This window comes from Myxine glutinosa, chromosome 5 (assembly GCF_964187855.1).
Source record: "Myxine glutinosa chromosome 5, kmMyxGlut1.1, whole genome shotgun sequence".
NCBI lineage: Eukaryota > Metazoa > Chordata > Myxini > Myxiniformes > Myxinidae > Myxine > Myxine glutinosa.
Window position 1 is genome coordinate 138,535,618 of NC_136265.1, and position 17,851 is coordinate 138,553,468.

General features: G+C 46.0%; 2 protein-coding genes across 2 annotated transcripts in view; both read left to right on the forward strand.

The window, feature by feature from the left end:
• LOC137426997 (sialic acid-binding Ig-like lectin 15) overlaps positions 1-1,062 on the forward strand; it is a 369,687-nt gene extending 368,625 nt beyond the window's left edge. Inside the window, exon 5 of the mRNA XM_078778795.1 lies at positions 931-1,062. Coding sequence (XP_078634921.1) covers positions 931-986 — 56 coding nt within the window. The 3' untranslated portion in view covers positions 987-1,062. The remainder of the gene's footprint in view (positions 1-930) is intronic.
• LOC137426998 (sialic acid-binding Ig-like lectin 15) overlaps positions 1-8,261 on the forward strand; it is a 328,618-nt gene extending 320,357 nt beyond the window's left edge. The window contains exons 4-5 of the mRNA XM_078778797.1: positions 5,304-5,344; positions 7,082-8,261. Of these exons, the coding sequence (XP_078634923.1) occupies positions 5,304-5,344; positions 7,082-7,168 (128 nt within the window). The 3' untranslated portion in view covers positions 7,169-8,261. The remainder of the gene's footprint in view (positions 1-5,303; positions 5,345-7,081) is intronic.
• The last annotated feature ends 9,590 nt before the right edge of the window (positions 8,262-17,851 follow it).

The following is a 17,851-nucleotide window of genomic DNA, read 5'->3' on the forward strand; positions in this document are numbered from 1 at the left end:
CTGGTTCCATCTGTTAAATTACACATTATGTTTGTGCTGGTTTCATATGTTGAATCGCACATTATGTTTGTGATGGTTTCATTTGTTCAATCACACATTATGTTTGTGCTGGTTTCATCTGTTAAATCATACGTTATGTTTGTGCTGGTTTCATCTGTTAAATCACACATTATGTTTGTGCTGGTTTCAGACTGTGACGTTTGTGGGGGTTAGGCAATGATTACCTTCGTCCAGGTAGATGTGTATGGATTACCATACTCCGTATGTCGTGAGGAAGAAGAGGAACCCCCACCTACGTAAGTAGGAACCCCTTATACCAAATGTCGTGTAAGTGTATAATTGTTCCCATGACGAGGGGTGGGGTTATGTTAATTACTTAGGGATTAATGGTAAATCACCTGCATGTAATTGCCTCTGTTATTTCCCCTCTGTTCCTTATGACAATTCAGCACACACACACAAACACAAAGCCAGGCAATAGCACCTTAATAACACTAAATAAAAACTAACCGGAAACAGGACATTGAGCACCACCAATGATACCACTGACCTGGTGATCACAATGGCACCGGAGGGGCGGGAGGCCACGCCCCGAAGAGCAGTGATTGGTCCGGTATTGTCGAGCGTTGAGATGAGACCAGCTGATAGGAGCAGACATGCAGATGTCATTGGATGACGTAATAGCTCTGCATACAAAAGAGTTGGGTTCCCGACATTTTCTCTCTTGCGTTGGGGCAGTCTTCATAAACAGTCACATTTCCACCTCTCTTTGAGTCCTGGCTTTGGTGGCGAATGGTCGTGTCCTGATATTTTTGTCTCTCTCTCTGGGCTGGCCTCCATCGCGAATGGTTGATTATTGCCTCTCTTGCGTTGGGACATTGATGCGGTGCAGTCACATCTTATAGCGCTCTTGCGCTGGGGACATTTCAGATTTTGACGATCATGAGGAGGGGCGGCTCCTGGACTCTGGTGCGCTTGGCCCGTAGCTTCGTGACGGGTGAGGGCCATGCCGAGTGAACCGGAGAGGCAGTGGTGCTGTGTGGAGAAGAGACGAGGACGAGCATGGCTGGAGAGACCGAACGGCACGCTCGGGTCTTTCCCGCACACTGACTTGGCTCCAACCAGCGTGTTTTCCCGAACAAGGACGTGGGGGCTGAGACGATCTCCGACAAATTTCAGGAGCTGCTCAAAGCTGAGTACAAAAACACTACGCATTATTTTCACCGTTATTTTTCCCCTTGTGTGTACACGGGTCAGAGTGGGAGCGCTCCATTTAGGATTTTATGTTTTACCATGCATTCTTTTATTACCGGCATTTCTTTCAATAAAGCCGGTATTCTTGCATTATAATTCAGCGTGGGCTTAATTGATTATCGCAGAGTCGAAGATGTCCAGTGGGGTCCGTGAAGGTAAGAGCTTCGCTGCCCTCCTCCACACATATTAACTCCATCACATTTGGATTGAACACCTCAGAGTGTTAAGCTCATTCGTCTATCCGTTTCCTTGGAGGATTTTAATCCCGAGGAATGCAGCAATATGTTAAATCACACATTATGTTTGTGCTGGTTTCATCTGTTAAATCACACATTATGTTTGTGTTGGTTTCATCTATCTATATGCGCCATTACGGTTCGTAATTCGATTTCTTCCGGAGAAAATAATAATTTCTCGATTTCTTATGCGCATTATTTCTCCCAATTCAGTCAGAGCGAAGGGCGGAAGCGAAGAGCGTTGTTTTTTTTGTTTACGGGCGTACGGGCGTACGGGCGGGGTAGAGCGTACGGGTAGCGTTTTTTTTTTTTTTTTGGCAAGGAACGGGCACCCACGTACGGGCATGCCCTAGTCTATTAAATCACACATTATGTTTGTGCTGGTTCATCTTACTATAATTCACCAAATGTCTGTCCGTCTGTCTGTCTGTTCCCAGGTACCGCAAAAAAGGCTGAACCGATCGCAACAATATTTTGGGTGGGTAATCCTGGGACCCCCTGGAATAAAATAGGCTATATTGTTTTTCCAATTTCATCTTTGATCTCCAGCATTTTCAGGTTTGGACTCCCGCATAACGTTATTGTCCCTGGTACCGCAAAAACGGCTGCACCGATCGCAACGATTTCCTGGAACCCCTGCAGTAAAATCCTACCATAATTCACCAAAAGAACATGACATGAAAATTAAAAATGGCTGAACAGTATTTCATGAACATTTCATTGCGGGATTGAGGAAAATCCTGATGAATTACGAACCTTTTGCGAATCCGGAAATGGACAGATTACGGCAATGAGCTGGTTTGATAATATCCCAATACAACCATCATTTAAAACAGTATTTTGTTAAAGTATCAATTGATGATTGGAATTGAGTGAATACAATTACGATTTTGAATTCGTAATTGTAGTCACCCAACCGTACGGAACTTCACATCAGGATTTAAATATTTGTTTATGTCACAAATGTTGTTAAAAGTTTATTTGTTGTATTAATGCTATTTAATTTGTGATTGGAGTTATGCTGTTTGGAATGAAAAAACAGATATTGAGTTCAAGTGGATGATGAAATGCTGTGACGGTTTCTACTTTCTAGACGTGAAATTCGTGGATCGCCATATGTATGCAAATTCGCCATTGACTGGGTATGGAACAAACTTATCCGTTTGTTTCCGAATGGGTACGTTTTTCATGGAAGTCCTTCACAAAATTGCTGTCCATGTCTGACGTGCGACTGAAGGTGCTACAGGAATGTGGAATTTCTTGGTTTCATGCTTTAGCATTCGCCGTTTCTGCATTGTCTGTTTGCTTCTGGCCTCCCACCCGTGCGTAGCACGGGTATCTCACTAATATGTTAAATCACACATGATGTTTGTGTTGATTTCATCTGTTAAATCAAACATTATGTTTGTGCTGGTTTCATCTGTTAAATCACACGTTATGTTTGTGCTGGTTTCATGTGTTAAATCACACGTTATGTTTGTGCTGGTTTCATATGTTGAATCACACGTTATGTTTGTGCTGGTTTCATATGTTAAATCACACAATATGTGTGTGCTGGTTTCACATGTTCAATCACACATTATATTTGTGCTGGTTTCATATGTTGAATCACACGTTATGTTTGTGCTGGTTTCATATGTTAAATCACACAATATGTGTGTGCTGGTTTCACATGTTCAATCACACATTATATTTGTGCTGGTTTCATATGTTGAATCACACGTTATGTTTGTGCTGGTTTCATATGTTAAATCACACAATATGTGTGTGCTGGTTTCATCTGTTAAATAAAACATTATGTTTGTGCTGGTTTCATTTGTTTAAATCACACATTATGTTTGTGCTGGTTTCACATGTTCAATCACACATTATATTTGTGCTGGTTTCATATGTTGAATCACACGTTATGTTTGTGCTGGTTTCATTTGTTTAAATCACACATTATGTTTGTGCTGGTTTCACATGTTCAATCACACATTATATTTGTGCTGGTTTCATATGTTGAATCACACATTATATTTGTGCTGGTTTCATATGTTGAATCACACGTTATGTTTGTGCTGGTTTCATTTGTTTAAATCACACATTATGTTTGTGCTGGTATCATCAATAATGAGAATGCTGGTTTAATAAATAAACCTATCATCTGTTTTAACAACTCATCTCTGTGATTATGTCCCTTTGTGTGGTTTGATCGTGGTACTCCTGGCACTATCAGCAGCGTTTAGTTTTATTGCAGATAAGTTGAATTGTTCTCTCTTTCCTTCAATATTCGTGTTTGTTCGACCATCAGATCTGTTCTGTATATTTACAGTGTCCTGTCCTTCCTTGTTCCCCGTGTTCATTTTCAATAAATCATTATCTACCATAAATGGATTAGATGTGTGTTTGTGTGTGTTTCTGCGTATGTGTGTGTGTGTGTGTGTGTGTGTGCGTGTGTGTGTGTGTGTGTGTGTGTGTGTGTGTGTGTGTGTGTGTGTGTGTATATGTGAGAGCCAGCCATGTTTTGGTGGAGTTATACGTTCTGATGTGGAGTGTGATGCAACAAAATGATCGTCACGATCTCCTGAGTAGATGAGGCTAATAAACTACAAAAAACACAGAAGAATTTCCAAGTTTTAAACGCACGCCAGGTTCAGATCAAACATAACAATATTAACAAAAACTCATGATTAATTGGTTAAAGGCAGCAAATGACAAGAGCAGGAAGAAAATTGTTGAAGAAGGAGATGAGAATTGTCTTTTCTTGAACTTTTTACGTCCCTGTGCTCAGGTAGGTCTGAGTTTTGATGAAAGAAAATCAAACCCCTTGATGAAACCCATTAGTTGCTCGGGTATCCTGTCTGTTGTTTTTATCCCAAAGGACATCTTGGTGTTCACGTCTTGTTTCCTTCCCTTCTGATCTTCACTCTTCTGTAGTTATTTTCTCTCCATGTCTCTTTCTCTCAATTGATTCTCTGACTCGACGTTCTTCCCAATTGTTCTCTCTGGTGCTCCAAATGCAGGCAGATTCAGTGTTTCCAAACAGTCCAATGATTACACTGGGTGGTTTGCTTTTGCCTTCCTAATTGTAGAACAGAATTTGTCCAGGTTTCTGATGATTTAAACTCCTCTCTTCTTAAGATATTGAGGGATTTTAACATCGAACAACGAATGCTTGCAGATGGAATACCAATGAGCTTGACCTGATCCTAGACAGGCTGATTTTGGGATGGAAGCACTAATCCGCCAGTTTATATTAAAATCGATGAATAGCCTGTTAAAGAAGAAGAAGAAGAAGAAGGAGAATCAGAGGTAGTGCAATGACATTTGATTCCAGGCCCGGAAACACTTCCAAGCTCAGTGTGAATGGTGATTGCACTCCCTCTTCTTCCTCTTCTGCTACACCTTGATTCGAGGATGATGAGATCTTCCTGAAGAAAATTTTGACTTTTCCGTCCTCAAAACCTATTTTCTGTTCACGAGCTGGGGCCTATGATATCCGCACAATCGAGTTGCACATTGCAGTACTTGGCAACACGTGACATTGTGGTTCTTGGTATTAACCCGCTATGGTTTTCATGGAAGGGGGATAGCTGTTTGTTCTCTCAATATACCTGTTTGTTCTCTGCCTGTCCATCGCACCTGTGGGTTTTCAGACCTTTTTCCCATAACAAGTTTGAGTTTCACGTCTTTTCATCAATTTCTCAGAGTTATGCCTTTTTAGACTTATGAGACGGGGAGATGTATTGCGGGAGGCAATTCTCACTCTTGTTGTTGCTGTATTTTGTTGTAATTATCAAATTGTTGATGATTTAACTGTTTGCCGTGCAGGAAGAACAGGTTGTACAGGGACAAGCGATATCCAAGAGCAGGTGAGCTCCATTAATTTTTATTTTTTTATTTTTTTGTATACAAGATCGAGGCTTGTGTTCGAGCTAACATTGATCACAAAAAGACAAACTGACACATAAAACATATGATAAAGGCAGCGGGAGATAAGATGGAGAGCAGGGACATCGGGAGATCTGTGGGAGGGAGAGGGCTTGGGGGGAGGAGGCATGGGAAGAGTGGGGAGGTGGGAGAGGTAAAAAAAACACAGGGACACTGCTAGGACTTCCAGGAAAGAAGTCGGTATTTCATAAAAGTGGATCTGGGGTGAATTAACGGGGGTAGAAAAGATCGAGGGTTTGGATGGGGGAAGATAAGAGATGGTGGTGAACAGCTGTTTTAACTACAAGTGAACTTGTTTCACGACAAGTTGAACACCATAAATCAATCCAACATTCCTTCCCTCCTTCATTTTCATTCTTCAAAACTATCTTAGTGTTTATGTAATATCCTGCATTGTGTCGTGGAACAATTTGTGTACATAAACCAAATCGTGTTCACTCATTGAATACTTGTAAGATTTCATAACACTGGGAAAATACTCATTCCGTTACAACAGAAATACATGGTCTAACCAACTTACACAGCACAAGGACCCTGGGTCAACACGAGTATTCTTCCCCGATCGCACCTTTTTTGAATACTTGTAGCAATTGAAGACAATGGAGACGATTTGATTGAGTCCTCACAGTGGGAGGAGGTATGAAGGAGGAGATCGGGGGACGAGGGATTCTGATAAGGGATTAGGAAGGGGTAGATCGGGGTTTGAGGTTACTGATTAGGAAGTAGAGAGTGGGGAGGAGATGGAGCGGGGTATGGGGTGATCCCTGATTAAACTGTTATCTTCTCAGTGGGTCACTTGAACCAAAAGATCATTGTCTTTGTCCAGCAACTTTCACAAACCTTGTCCCCAATTAGTATTTACACAGAACTGGAAATGAATATCTTTCCATCACAAAGGCAACTCTCGAGTCCACCAGAGTCTGAATTATACTCTTGAATTCCTAAGTTTGAGATGAATGTAACACATATATATAAATATACACGGATCCTTAATAATATAATGAATCCTTTTCCTACAAGATTCTTATGAACTATTGCATAGTATTGTTAAGATTCATCAAATTACTGAACGACATCGGAGTTTGTTGTCATTATAATGCATTTTATCAATTAAGATGACAAGGGACAGGTTTTCAATTGGAATGCCCACGATAACTCACTTACCTGGAAGTTTTTATACTTCTACATTTGACACCTACACTTACCATGGAGTATACACATGTGCAAATGAGTGGTGAAAGACTGGGAGGAGGGTTTTGAAAAAACAATTTTTGGAAAAGGAATGGTACATCTGGAGGTAGATGGAAAATGTAGGTGACTATGGAAAAGGAGGTTGACAGGACAAAAGAGATCCATATTATCACTTTCCTTTCACTTCTCTGGGTCTTTTGTCCTGTAAACCTCCGTTCCATCCTTCTCTCACTTTTTCTGTGCAGTTCTATTTCTCTATATTTTCTAAAGTCGAATGTGATGGAAGAGGAAACTCGTTTCCCTAATTACTGTTCACAATGTCTGTTATAATATTATATGTAATATTATTATATGTCTATTTATATTAAAAGCATGCCGTTTTGACATATATCTAAATGTAGCATGCAGATGGTTAAGCACAGATCATAAAATAATCATTTTTGAAAACTCTTGTATTCACGCAACAGGATCAGAGCGACGACAAGACTTACATGGGGCTGGCAAAGACTTCCCACGTCCCTGAGTCCGCGGTGTACGAGAGAATTGGGAATTAGATCCCTCCCTCATGTCATGTGTTTCTCTACATTTTAATTTACTCAACCTGCCCCTTGTTCCAATTTCCAAATTCTCTCTCTCCTGCTCTCTCTCTCCCGCTCTCTCTCTCCCGCTCTCTCTCTCTCCCGCTCTCTCTCTCCCGCTCTCTCTCTCCCACTCTCTCTCTCCCACTCTCTCTCTCCCGCTCTCTCTCTCCTGCTCTCTCTCTCTCTCGCTCTCTCTCTCCCCCTCTCTCTCTCTCTCTCTCTCTCTCCCCCCACCCCCGACCTTTATGCCAACACTTATAATTAATATGTCATATATTCCATGCTCAATTACCTTAGTGCTGAGTGTCAAGGAATATGTAGCATGTTTTGGCTTTAGTGTGACTTGGCCAGGGCCAGAATCAAACCACAAACCTCCGAGACTCGGAGTGCTTTTTCTGACTATCATCAAACCAAGAGGGCAAAGCCAACCTGAATAAATAGCACCGAGTGGACTGACGGTCAACTGAGAGGCAAGTGTGCATACCTCATGTTCCGAGGCCATCTTGTCAGCCTAACACACCACTCAAATCAACACACCAATTTAGTAAGCCACACACCCGCAACAAACCCTTCCCACAACTCATGGACACACACATCCCTTTATTTGGAAAGTGTATAATGCCACAGATCGCTGCCACATTTGATTTCCAAAAATAATAAAAATAACCCTATGTACATACATGAAGCAAAAACATGTGTATGGCTTATGTGCACATATATTACATCGTAGTTATACACCTGGGATCATTCCAATTGCACTTGGCATGGGACTGACACCCAGATCTAAGGCCTGAGGCCTGCCGTCTGTGCAGCTTATAAAAATGGCAGCGCATGATTTTAATTATGGGTGGAGTCAGGCCATCTGTCCATCCAATGGGTGTACGGCAATACATACATTTATAGTCCAAATCCATTTCGGCTGTTTAGATAAATATATAAAAAGGGCATTGTAAATCATGTTTGCATTTTCTGGTGATTGAATGATTTGCGATACCTTCAGGCATTTCAATTACTTTTTCGTTTTCTGAATCTTTACACATGAATAAACAATGAACAGATAAACATGAAGAAGATTCCGATGTATTTTTTTTTGAAAAAGGAATTATTGGTAAAAGGAGATATTTTATTTAACGTGAATAAGGTATTTGAGCCAACGCTGAAGAGTGAAACAATGCTCGACGCTGCCATATGTATCTGAATGTAGAATCTCACACAGTTACTCTTCCCTGAAGGCATGTGATGGCATGAATGCTGATTTTTCAGTTACCCTGCCCTCAGGGCATGTGATGGCATGAATGCTGATTCTCAGTTACCCTGCCCTCAGGGTATGAGATGGCATGAATGCCGATTCCCATTTACCCTGCCCTCAGGGCATGAGATGGCATGAATGCCAATTCTCAGTTACCTTACCCTCAGGGTATGAAATGGCATGAATGCCGATTCTCAGTTACCCTGCCCCCAGGGCATGAATGCCGATTCTTAGTTACCCTGCCCTTAGGGCATGAGATGGCATGAATGCCGATTCTCAGTTACCTTTCCCTCAGGATAGGAGTTGGCATGAATGCCGATTCCCCACTTCCCATGCCTCTCCCTTCCCGTGCCTCCTCCCCCAAGCCCTCTCCCTCCCACAGATCTTCCAATGTCCCTGTTCTCCACTTTTGTACTTGTGTGCTTCCCTCTCTCTCCCCATCTTGTCTCCCACTCCCTTTATCATATGTTTTATGTGTCAGTTTGTTTTTTTGTGATTAATGTTAGCTCTTACACGAGGCTCGATCTTCTACACAAAAAAAAAATATAGATATATATTGTTGCGGTTCTTCGCCACCATACTTCCCCTTACCAAAGGGGGGATTAATCCCCTTGTTCTGGCTGTGCCTGGCGGAACCGAGACTTGCAACGTCCCTTCCGGACAAATGCGGAGTAGGGTCTCGGGACCACTTCTCGCACGTACCTAATTCCCCGCGCTGCCCTGGAGGCAAGGAAACAAGCCTCACACGAGCCACGTTTGGTTTGAGTGCGCCGAGCCGATTGAGTACCACGTGGTCCGTGCAGTCTTAATTAGTGGAACCCGACTCGAGCGATCCTATTCGTACCATTCTTAGCCAATCAAGAAACCACTGAAACGGTCGAATGGAAGAAAAGAAGAACACAGGTTTAATTATTCCCACACGTATGTACATTGATCGAGGACGCAGAGACACAGAGCAGCCTTAGACAATCTTATCTTATTCCCCAGACAAACGGGCCCGTCTCACACTCACACAGGGAATTGCAGATGGGTAGATGTTCCCCAACGCGTCGACATGATCATCCAGAGACAGTCCCCGTCCGGCTCTCCACGGCCCCAGCACATCCCGCGAAGATGGTAGCAGGCGATGGTAGGAACTCGAAGCACGTCTCCCGAACAAGGCGAATGACGAGGTGGAACGGTAAGGGGCGGGACTCTCAGCGCAGCTGGCGATTACTCAGTCGTTCTCACTCACGTGACTTAATTATGCTGTATATCGGTTCATGCGCGTCTGGCTGCGCCCGCATGTCTTTCACAGTTCGCTGCCAACTCTTCTTCCTCGATCCTCTGAACTGGTTAGTGCGCGCGAGTTCTTGGACGCTCTCCACTTGCGAGTCCTATCGAGTGCAAGTCCATCTGTGAGAGTCCTTTGTTCATCGACTTTCCCGCGCTAGTCCTTAAGTTCATCAACTGCCGTGAGTCCTCTTTACTGTTGCGTGCGCTCCAGTCCTTTTGAGGGCTCTGCACAGCGGGTTTTATAGCTTCGCCCCCCGAACCTTCTGGATCCCTCTCAAACCCTCTCACCACGCCCTGTGACGCCACCACCACCTCTGAGCTCTGATTGGCGGCTCGTGCTTACCGTCAGCGCTTCTGCCGCTCCGCCTCGATCCTCCTGACCTTCCTAGCCTGCCTCATGTTAACTCGCACAAAATGAACCCAACGTTGGTGCAAAAGGGCATGAGGCTACAGATGCTGGATTGTCGGTGACAGTAGGGCCTATTCTCTTGGCTCTACTCAATGCAGAACTAACAATGGAAAAGGACTAAGCTTACAAATACGAAGACATAACTATACTATTGTGAGGCTACATGTTGCTTGTGTGACTAACTATGAGGGGCAAATTTTAACCTTTATTAGACTCACTGTACAAACTCAAAACCGCAACACTGCCCCACTCCCTCGTCAGACTCGTCCCCGAATCGAACCTACAAAAACTGGAACGACGGGTTTTGAGAAAGATCTGGGATGAACTTTTAATTATGTGTGACATACAGATATGGTTCCCCCTAACATTTACTCTAACCCATGTGTGCGACAGTTTTACAACACTAAATATGTCCCACCTACTGCGTTGAGTAGCTACTCTAACAGACTCACGCCCACAATTAACCGAATTGCGGAATTGTTTTCAAACTAGACATAGAGCCGGTGGGCAGCATTTTTATATACAAGCACAAAAACCTAACCTTATTTACAATTCTATGACCCAGGACCTGTCCTTTTTGGAAAGAAGATTGGAGGGGAAAAAAGCACAGCAAAGCACAAATACACATTCAAAAATCACATTTCATTTGCTGTTGTCTGGCATCTTCTATCTTCTGTGTGCACATATCGAACCGGCAAGCCCCCAGACCGGCATACAGGCCATTCCTGCTCTTTGGGGCTTAATAGGCTAACAATCTTCTTGGCCCTAGCACACAAAAATAAAAAAATGCTCAACAAGTGTGTTCGTTTATTTGCCAGCAGGGCCAACCCTATGTGGTCCGACTGCGTGACATTGATGCCACTCAAAACAAGTGGTCCGAAGAAGCAAGGTGAGTTTGCAGCAAAGTGCTGCACAGCAGAAGCGTAAGGTCACAAAACTTGTGGTCCATAAGTGTAATGTGATAATGTGCAGCAAAGTGTTTGTGGCAGCAGGGTGCTGCAAATGTGCAGAAAAGTTACAAAAGGATATGGCAGCAAATGCTGCGCAGTTTGACTGCACCGATGTAACAAAGTGCAGCAGGGGTGCTGCACAGGTGTAGCAAGGTGCATCTGCACTGGAATGCTGCACAGGTCGATGGTGCTGCACAGTTCCACCTCCAAAATGGTCCTGGGGTGGGGGGAGAGACACAGCACCACCAGCAAAGCGGAAAGGGCACAAAGGTACACAAAAACACAAGGTAATGCAGCGCAAGGGGCACAGAAGAGCGAGCAGAGCAGGCTCGTCCCTAACCGCCCGTGCCCCCCCCCCCCACCCCCCAACGTCAGCTTACACTACCCTTGCCCTTCCCTGTATTTACAAAGTCAAATTCGTCTCTACGTCCTGTCTCCCATATCCCCCTCTAAACCAAATTCGTCTCCCAATCCCTCCCAGGAAGGAAGGAATGGAACAGACAGAATGTCCCTCTACGTCGTGATGTGTCTTACACTCAAACATTGCACTTGGTACTGGTGCGGAGCTTCTTTCTCCTTGGTGAATGGATGTGGATGGCGCGAAGGGAATTTCTCTCATCCTAACTACTCTCCTGACATTAACTCTTAAACTACCCGGGGTCGTACCCTGCCAATCGGCCATCTTTAAACTATGTGGTTCTAAAAACCGAATCCCCATTGACCACTCTGCGGTGCCCTACGAATTTGGGTCTCACTCCCCATTTTTTCATACTGTGCCCTTGCACAATTTCGTGGCTGGGTCGTGTGGCTCCACTAGCCAGTCCAACTACCTGCGCACCTCCGCCACTGATGTCGCCACCCGAGCTGACCTGCTCCTGCGACTACCTAAACTGGGGAAGGCCCCTTCCTGGCACTTTACCCCTCTGATGCCCTCCTTGGCATTGGGCTACCCGGGTCCTTCCCTTGGATCCTCGGGCCCCACTGAACAACTCACGACTACTCTAACTGGCTCCCAGAGCCTACCTGCGGCCTCACCTGGCCGACAAACCACCAGTGACAGAGTGCCCCAATAACCATACACACCAAGCAAGCCACACGCCCAGCCATGTCACTGACTCATGCACCCAACCAAAGCACTACTTGCAACTTCCCGCACCACAGGTGTCAATATCCAAACAATTAACCTAAGCCCTCTACCTGGCTTTAAACTACCATCCCCGGGTATTCGTGAATGGGTCCATCTCCCCCCATTCACTCCTTCGCACCATGCATTCCACACCTTTTATTCCACACCAAGCATTCCACACCATTTATTCGCACACCAATGATAAATTTCAGACACCTTTCATCTCGCACACCTTTTGTGCTCTCATACCAAATCTCTTGCACACCTTTCGTGCTTTCACACGTTTTTCCATGCACACATCAAACACAGTTGCTTTTATCTCAACACAATTCCTCATACACACAGCATCATCTAACTACCTGCTTCTCCCCTAAAACTCATGCTTCCCTGTCATCCCATTAAACTAAGCACACCCTTCGTCATTAACAACCATCTGATCTCTCTACGTCCCCTCTACAGAACAAATGTCACTACTTAATTCTCATGTCTCCCAAAGTCATCTAATTCCCTAACAATTATCCTAGCCCTCCCTTGGCTAGCTTCGGTGCCCCATGGAGGTAACCATCGCTGGCCCCCCATGTGCTTGTCACTGCCATCCCCCTAATCTAATGCTCATGAGCCCGGTGTGAGGAATGGTAAAACTGCCATTCCCCCACGCAGGGTACATTCCCCAACACTATTGCTATTCGTCCACTACACTGGAGCCTCTTTGTGCTGAAATACATCGCCATTATGGCTCGACCTCGAGAGGCTGAGCAATCCGTGCAGGTGGTTAGTCTGCTGTAGGTTGGATCCATCCGGCATTTTCGATCCAGGGGAGGAGGCATGGAAGGGCCGAGGTTCAGAGCGCCATCTCTGCGCGGGGCCTCGCGGTCCCACGCACGATGGCCCAACCGACCACGGTCGGAGCACCGCACCCGCCAGGGAGCGTGGCTCCAAACTCTCCTACCTCCTCTTGAACCTCGCCGACCGCCTTTGCCGCCACGGCGCGGCACCAACCATACAGGGCGGGGCCCGGCACGAATCATGCATGGCGGTCCTTGTGATACCGCCGCGGCATTGATCCCCGCCGGTCCCTGCATCACACAACTCACCGAGGGCTCACGTCGGCTATCCGTCGCGCAAAACGCTACCCCGGTCTGCGTCGATGCTTGAGCCGCGCTCTCACCACACGCGACCCCCTCCACACTCGCACACCTAGGCGTCCCTGCACCTCCCATACACTCCGTTACTGCACTCTCCTGTGCACACTCTTCTCTTACATCCTCTGGTGTGCATTCTCCCTCGCACACCGTACTCGCACCTGCACACCTAAGCGCACTCACACCATTCGCACACTCCTTTATCACACACCCTCACGCACACCCTGGTGCACTCATACCACTCACACACTCCGTTACACAATCGGCCATCGTACACCCTCATGCACACCCTGGCGCACACTCTTCCGTTACGCACTCCATAACGTCCACGGGTGTGCACTCTCCTGGTACACACCCAATAACATGCTCTGGTGTGCACTCCTGCACACTCTCTACAACACCCTCTGGTGTGCATTCTCTCTCACTCTCCTCGGCCATCGCACATTCTGTAACACACTCTCCTGTTACACACTCTTCCCCGACACACTCCATCATACACTCGCACTCCGGTGCACACCTTTCTCGCACACGCGCGCCAGTCACCCTCACACACCGCACCACGGACCTTCCACGACCGCCCGGGTTTCGTCTTGATCCCAAGCGCGCCAAAAATCTTTTCCCGCCAAACACTTTCACGCCATACACACCGCTACTCACCTGGGGGCCTTCTTCTCTGGCAACAGCACCTGCAAACTTTTATTGGGGTTAGCAAGCACGTCATCACGGTGCAAATGCAGACTTTGTGCAAATCCCATTTCTTCCCTCTGTGCTATATCCTCTATTTCTGCCGTCTCTTCGGCCCCAATTTCAACTATAATCATTTCCTTTATTTTAATTATTTCCTCGACGACTGCCGGCGCGCACAAAATTTTCTTTTCCAATTTGGCGGCCGTCGGCTTTTCCACACCCCGAGTCGCGATTTCTATGCTTCCGGTCAACTTGGCTGCACTCTGCCCAAGCTCGCTGGCTACACGCTCCTCACACCGCGTCACCTAGTCGTGTCCCAATGCGACCTCCTCGCTCAACTTGCGCCCAATGTCCTCCCCCATTTCTTTTATTCCCCTGATGTATTTGTCACTTTGGGCATCCATTTTGTTTTCCAGCCCCATTAACCCGTCTTTCATTTCTCTCATTTCTCAGGTGGATTTGTCACCTTGGGCGTCCATCTTTTTCTCTTGGATGTCCATTCTCCCATGTATTTTATTTATGTCATTCTTCAGCTCGCCCTTATTACACCTTGCTTCATCCCTCATTTCTTTTATTTGAGCCAGGAATAGTGGCATGTACCTCGGCGTCGCGGGCTCGGCTTCCGCCGCCACATGCGAGGCACCGCCATTTTCTACCCCTTCTGCCGGCCCTTCTTCTGCTTCCTCCTCTTCTACCAATTCTTCCCGTTGGTCCTGGGTCATTAATTCCTCCTCATCTACCTCATTTTCTACCCCCACCGGCATTCGACCATCTTGACTAGCCATGGTACTAATTAAAATTTGGGTATTATACGAAATTTTGGTCGCTCGTAATTTGGAGCCAATTCGTCCAAAAAAATTTGGTTGGGTTCCAAATCCCACTCCCGGCACCAATTGTTGCGGTTCTTCACCGCCCTACTTCCCTTTACCAAAGGGGGGGTGGGGGGATTAATCCCCTTGTTCTGGCTGGGCCTGGCGGAACCGAGACTTGCAAAGTCCCTTCCGGACAAACGCGGAGTAGGGTCTCGGGGCCACTTATTGCTCGTACCTAATTCCCCGCGCTGCCCTGGAAGCGAGGAAACAAGCCTCGCACGAGCCATGTGTGGTTTGAGTACGCCGAGCGGATTGAGTACCATGTGGTCCGTGCAGTCTTAATTAGTGGAACCCGATTCGAGCGATCCGATTCGTACCATGCTTAGCCAATCAAGAAACCACTTAAACGATCGAATGGAAGAAAGGAAGAACACAGGTTTCATTATTCCCACACGTATGTACATTGATCGAGGACGCAGAGACACAGAGCAGCCTTAGACAATCTTATGTTATTCCCCAGACAAACGGGCCCGTCTAACACTCACACAAGGAATTGCATATGGGTAGATGTTCCCCAATGCGTCGACGTGGTCGTCCAGAGACGGTCCCCGTCCGGCTCTCCACGGCCCCAGAACGTCCCGCGAAGATGGTAGCAGGCGATGGCTGGAACTCGTAGCGCCTCTCCCGAACAAGGCAAATGATGAGGTGGAACAGCAAAGGGCGGGACTCTCAGTGTGGCTGGCGATTACTCAGCCGTTCTCACTCGCGCGACTTAATTGCGCTGTATATCGGTTCATGCGCGTCTGGCTGCGCCCGTGCGTCTTTCACAGTTCTCTGCCAACTCTTCTTCCTCGATCCTCTGAGCTGGTTAGTGCACGCGAGTTCTTGGACGCTCTCCACTTGCGAGTCCTATCGAGTGCAAGTCCATCTGCGAGAGTCCTTTGTTCATCGACTTTCCCGCGCTAGTCCTTAAGTTCATCAACTGCCGCGAGTCCTCTTTACTGTTGCGTGCGCGCAAGTCATTTTGAGGGCTTTGCTCAGCGGGTTTTATAGCTATGTCCCCTGAACCTTCTGGATCCCTCTCGAACCCTCTCACCATGCCCTGTGACGCCACGCCACCACGACCACCTCTGAGCTCTGATTGGCGGCTCGGGCTTACCGTCAGCGCTTCTGCCGCTCCGCCTCAGTCCTCCTGACCTTCCTAGCCTGCCTCGTGTTAACTCGCCCAAAATGAACTCAACGTTGGCGCAAAATGGCATGAGGCTACAGACGCTGGAATGTCGGTGACAGTAGGGCCTATTCTCTTGGCTCTACTCAACGCAGAACTAACAATGGAAAAGGACTAAGCTTACAAATACTAAGACATAACTATACTATCGCGAGGCTACATGTTGCTTGTGTGACTAACTATTATGGGGCAAATTTTAACCTTTATTAGACTCACTGTGCAAACTCAAAACCGCAACAATATATTCTCAGTTATCCTGCCCTCAGGGCATGAGATGGCATGAATGCCGATTCTCAGTTACCCTGCCCTCAGTGCATGAAATGGCATTGATATTGTGTCCAAGTAATAATAAACGGAAGGTTTTTCAAAGTGCAAATAATGTGGTTTTTGTTATTCAGTGTGTCCTCAAGTACAGTCACGTGCAAAAGTAAGTACACCCCATGTAAAGTTTTGACTTTTTCAACATATTTCAACATACAGCTATTTGATCTTCATTTCAACAATATTGATAGATAAAGGTGATATAATATAACAAATATCATGAAACATTTACATTTTGTAGTCCATTGTATAATTTAAATAAACATAAATGCAAATTTCGCATGTGGAAAAAGTAAGTACACCCTTGGCTCTAATAGGTGGTATTGCCCCCCTTTGGCAGAAACAACCTCAAGTAGGCATTTCTTATAACTCTACCCAGTCTCTGACATCGACTGGGAGAAATTTTTGCCCACTCCTCCATGCAGAATTTTTTCAGCTATGCGATTTTGAGGGGTTTCCTCCATGCACAGCTCGTTTCAAATCCCCCCACAACATCTCGATGGGATTTAGATCCGGGCTTTGAATGGCCATTCCAGAACCCTCCATTTCTTTCTTTTCAGCCATTCCTTGGTGGATTTACTGGTATGTTTAGGGTCATTGTCATGTTGCAAGGTCTACCTTCGGTTGAGCTTCAACTTTCCGACAGATGGCCTCACATTATCCTCAAGCACCCTCTGGTACAATGAAGAATTCATAGTGGATTTTATGATGGTGAGCTGCACCGGCCCTGATGCAGAAAAGCTGCCCCAAACCATAATATTTCCACCACCATGCTTTACAGTTGGTATCAGGTTCTTGTGGTCAAATGCTGTCTATGGTTTTCGCCAAACATGTCTTCTGGTACTGTGGCCAAATAGCTCTACCTTTGACTCATCTGTCCAGAGCACATTGTTCCAGAAGTGGTGGTCTTGGCATCGGTGTTCATTGGCAAACTTTAGTCTTGCCTGATGTTCTTTCTGGACAGCAAAAGTTTCCTCCTGGCACACCTCCCATGTAGATCAAATTTGTGCAGCCTCTTTCGAATGGTAGATTCGTGCACTTTGACATCAACAGTGGCAAGAGCTACCTGTAGGTCCCGTGATGATATTCTGGGGTTCTTAGAGACTTCTTTCAGCATCTTGCGGTCTGCTCTCGGGCTGAACTTGCTGGGGCGGCCTGGCCTGAACAAGTTGGCAGTTGTATGGAATCTTCTCCACTTGTAGATGATCTTCCGGACAGTCGAATGATTGATTTCAAATTGTTTGGAGATCTTTTTAAATCCCTTCCCAGACTCGTAGGCATCTATAACCTTCTTTCTGAAGGCCTCAGAGAGCTCTTTTGATCTGGGGATTGTGACGCCGCACACTTCAACAACAAAGAGCAAACCAAACGAAATGTCTGAGGTTTAAGTAAGACAGGTTCCTCCAAGATCCTCTCTAACGATGTTCTAATCATTTGCACCTGAGCTGGTGCACCTG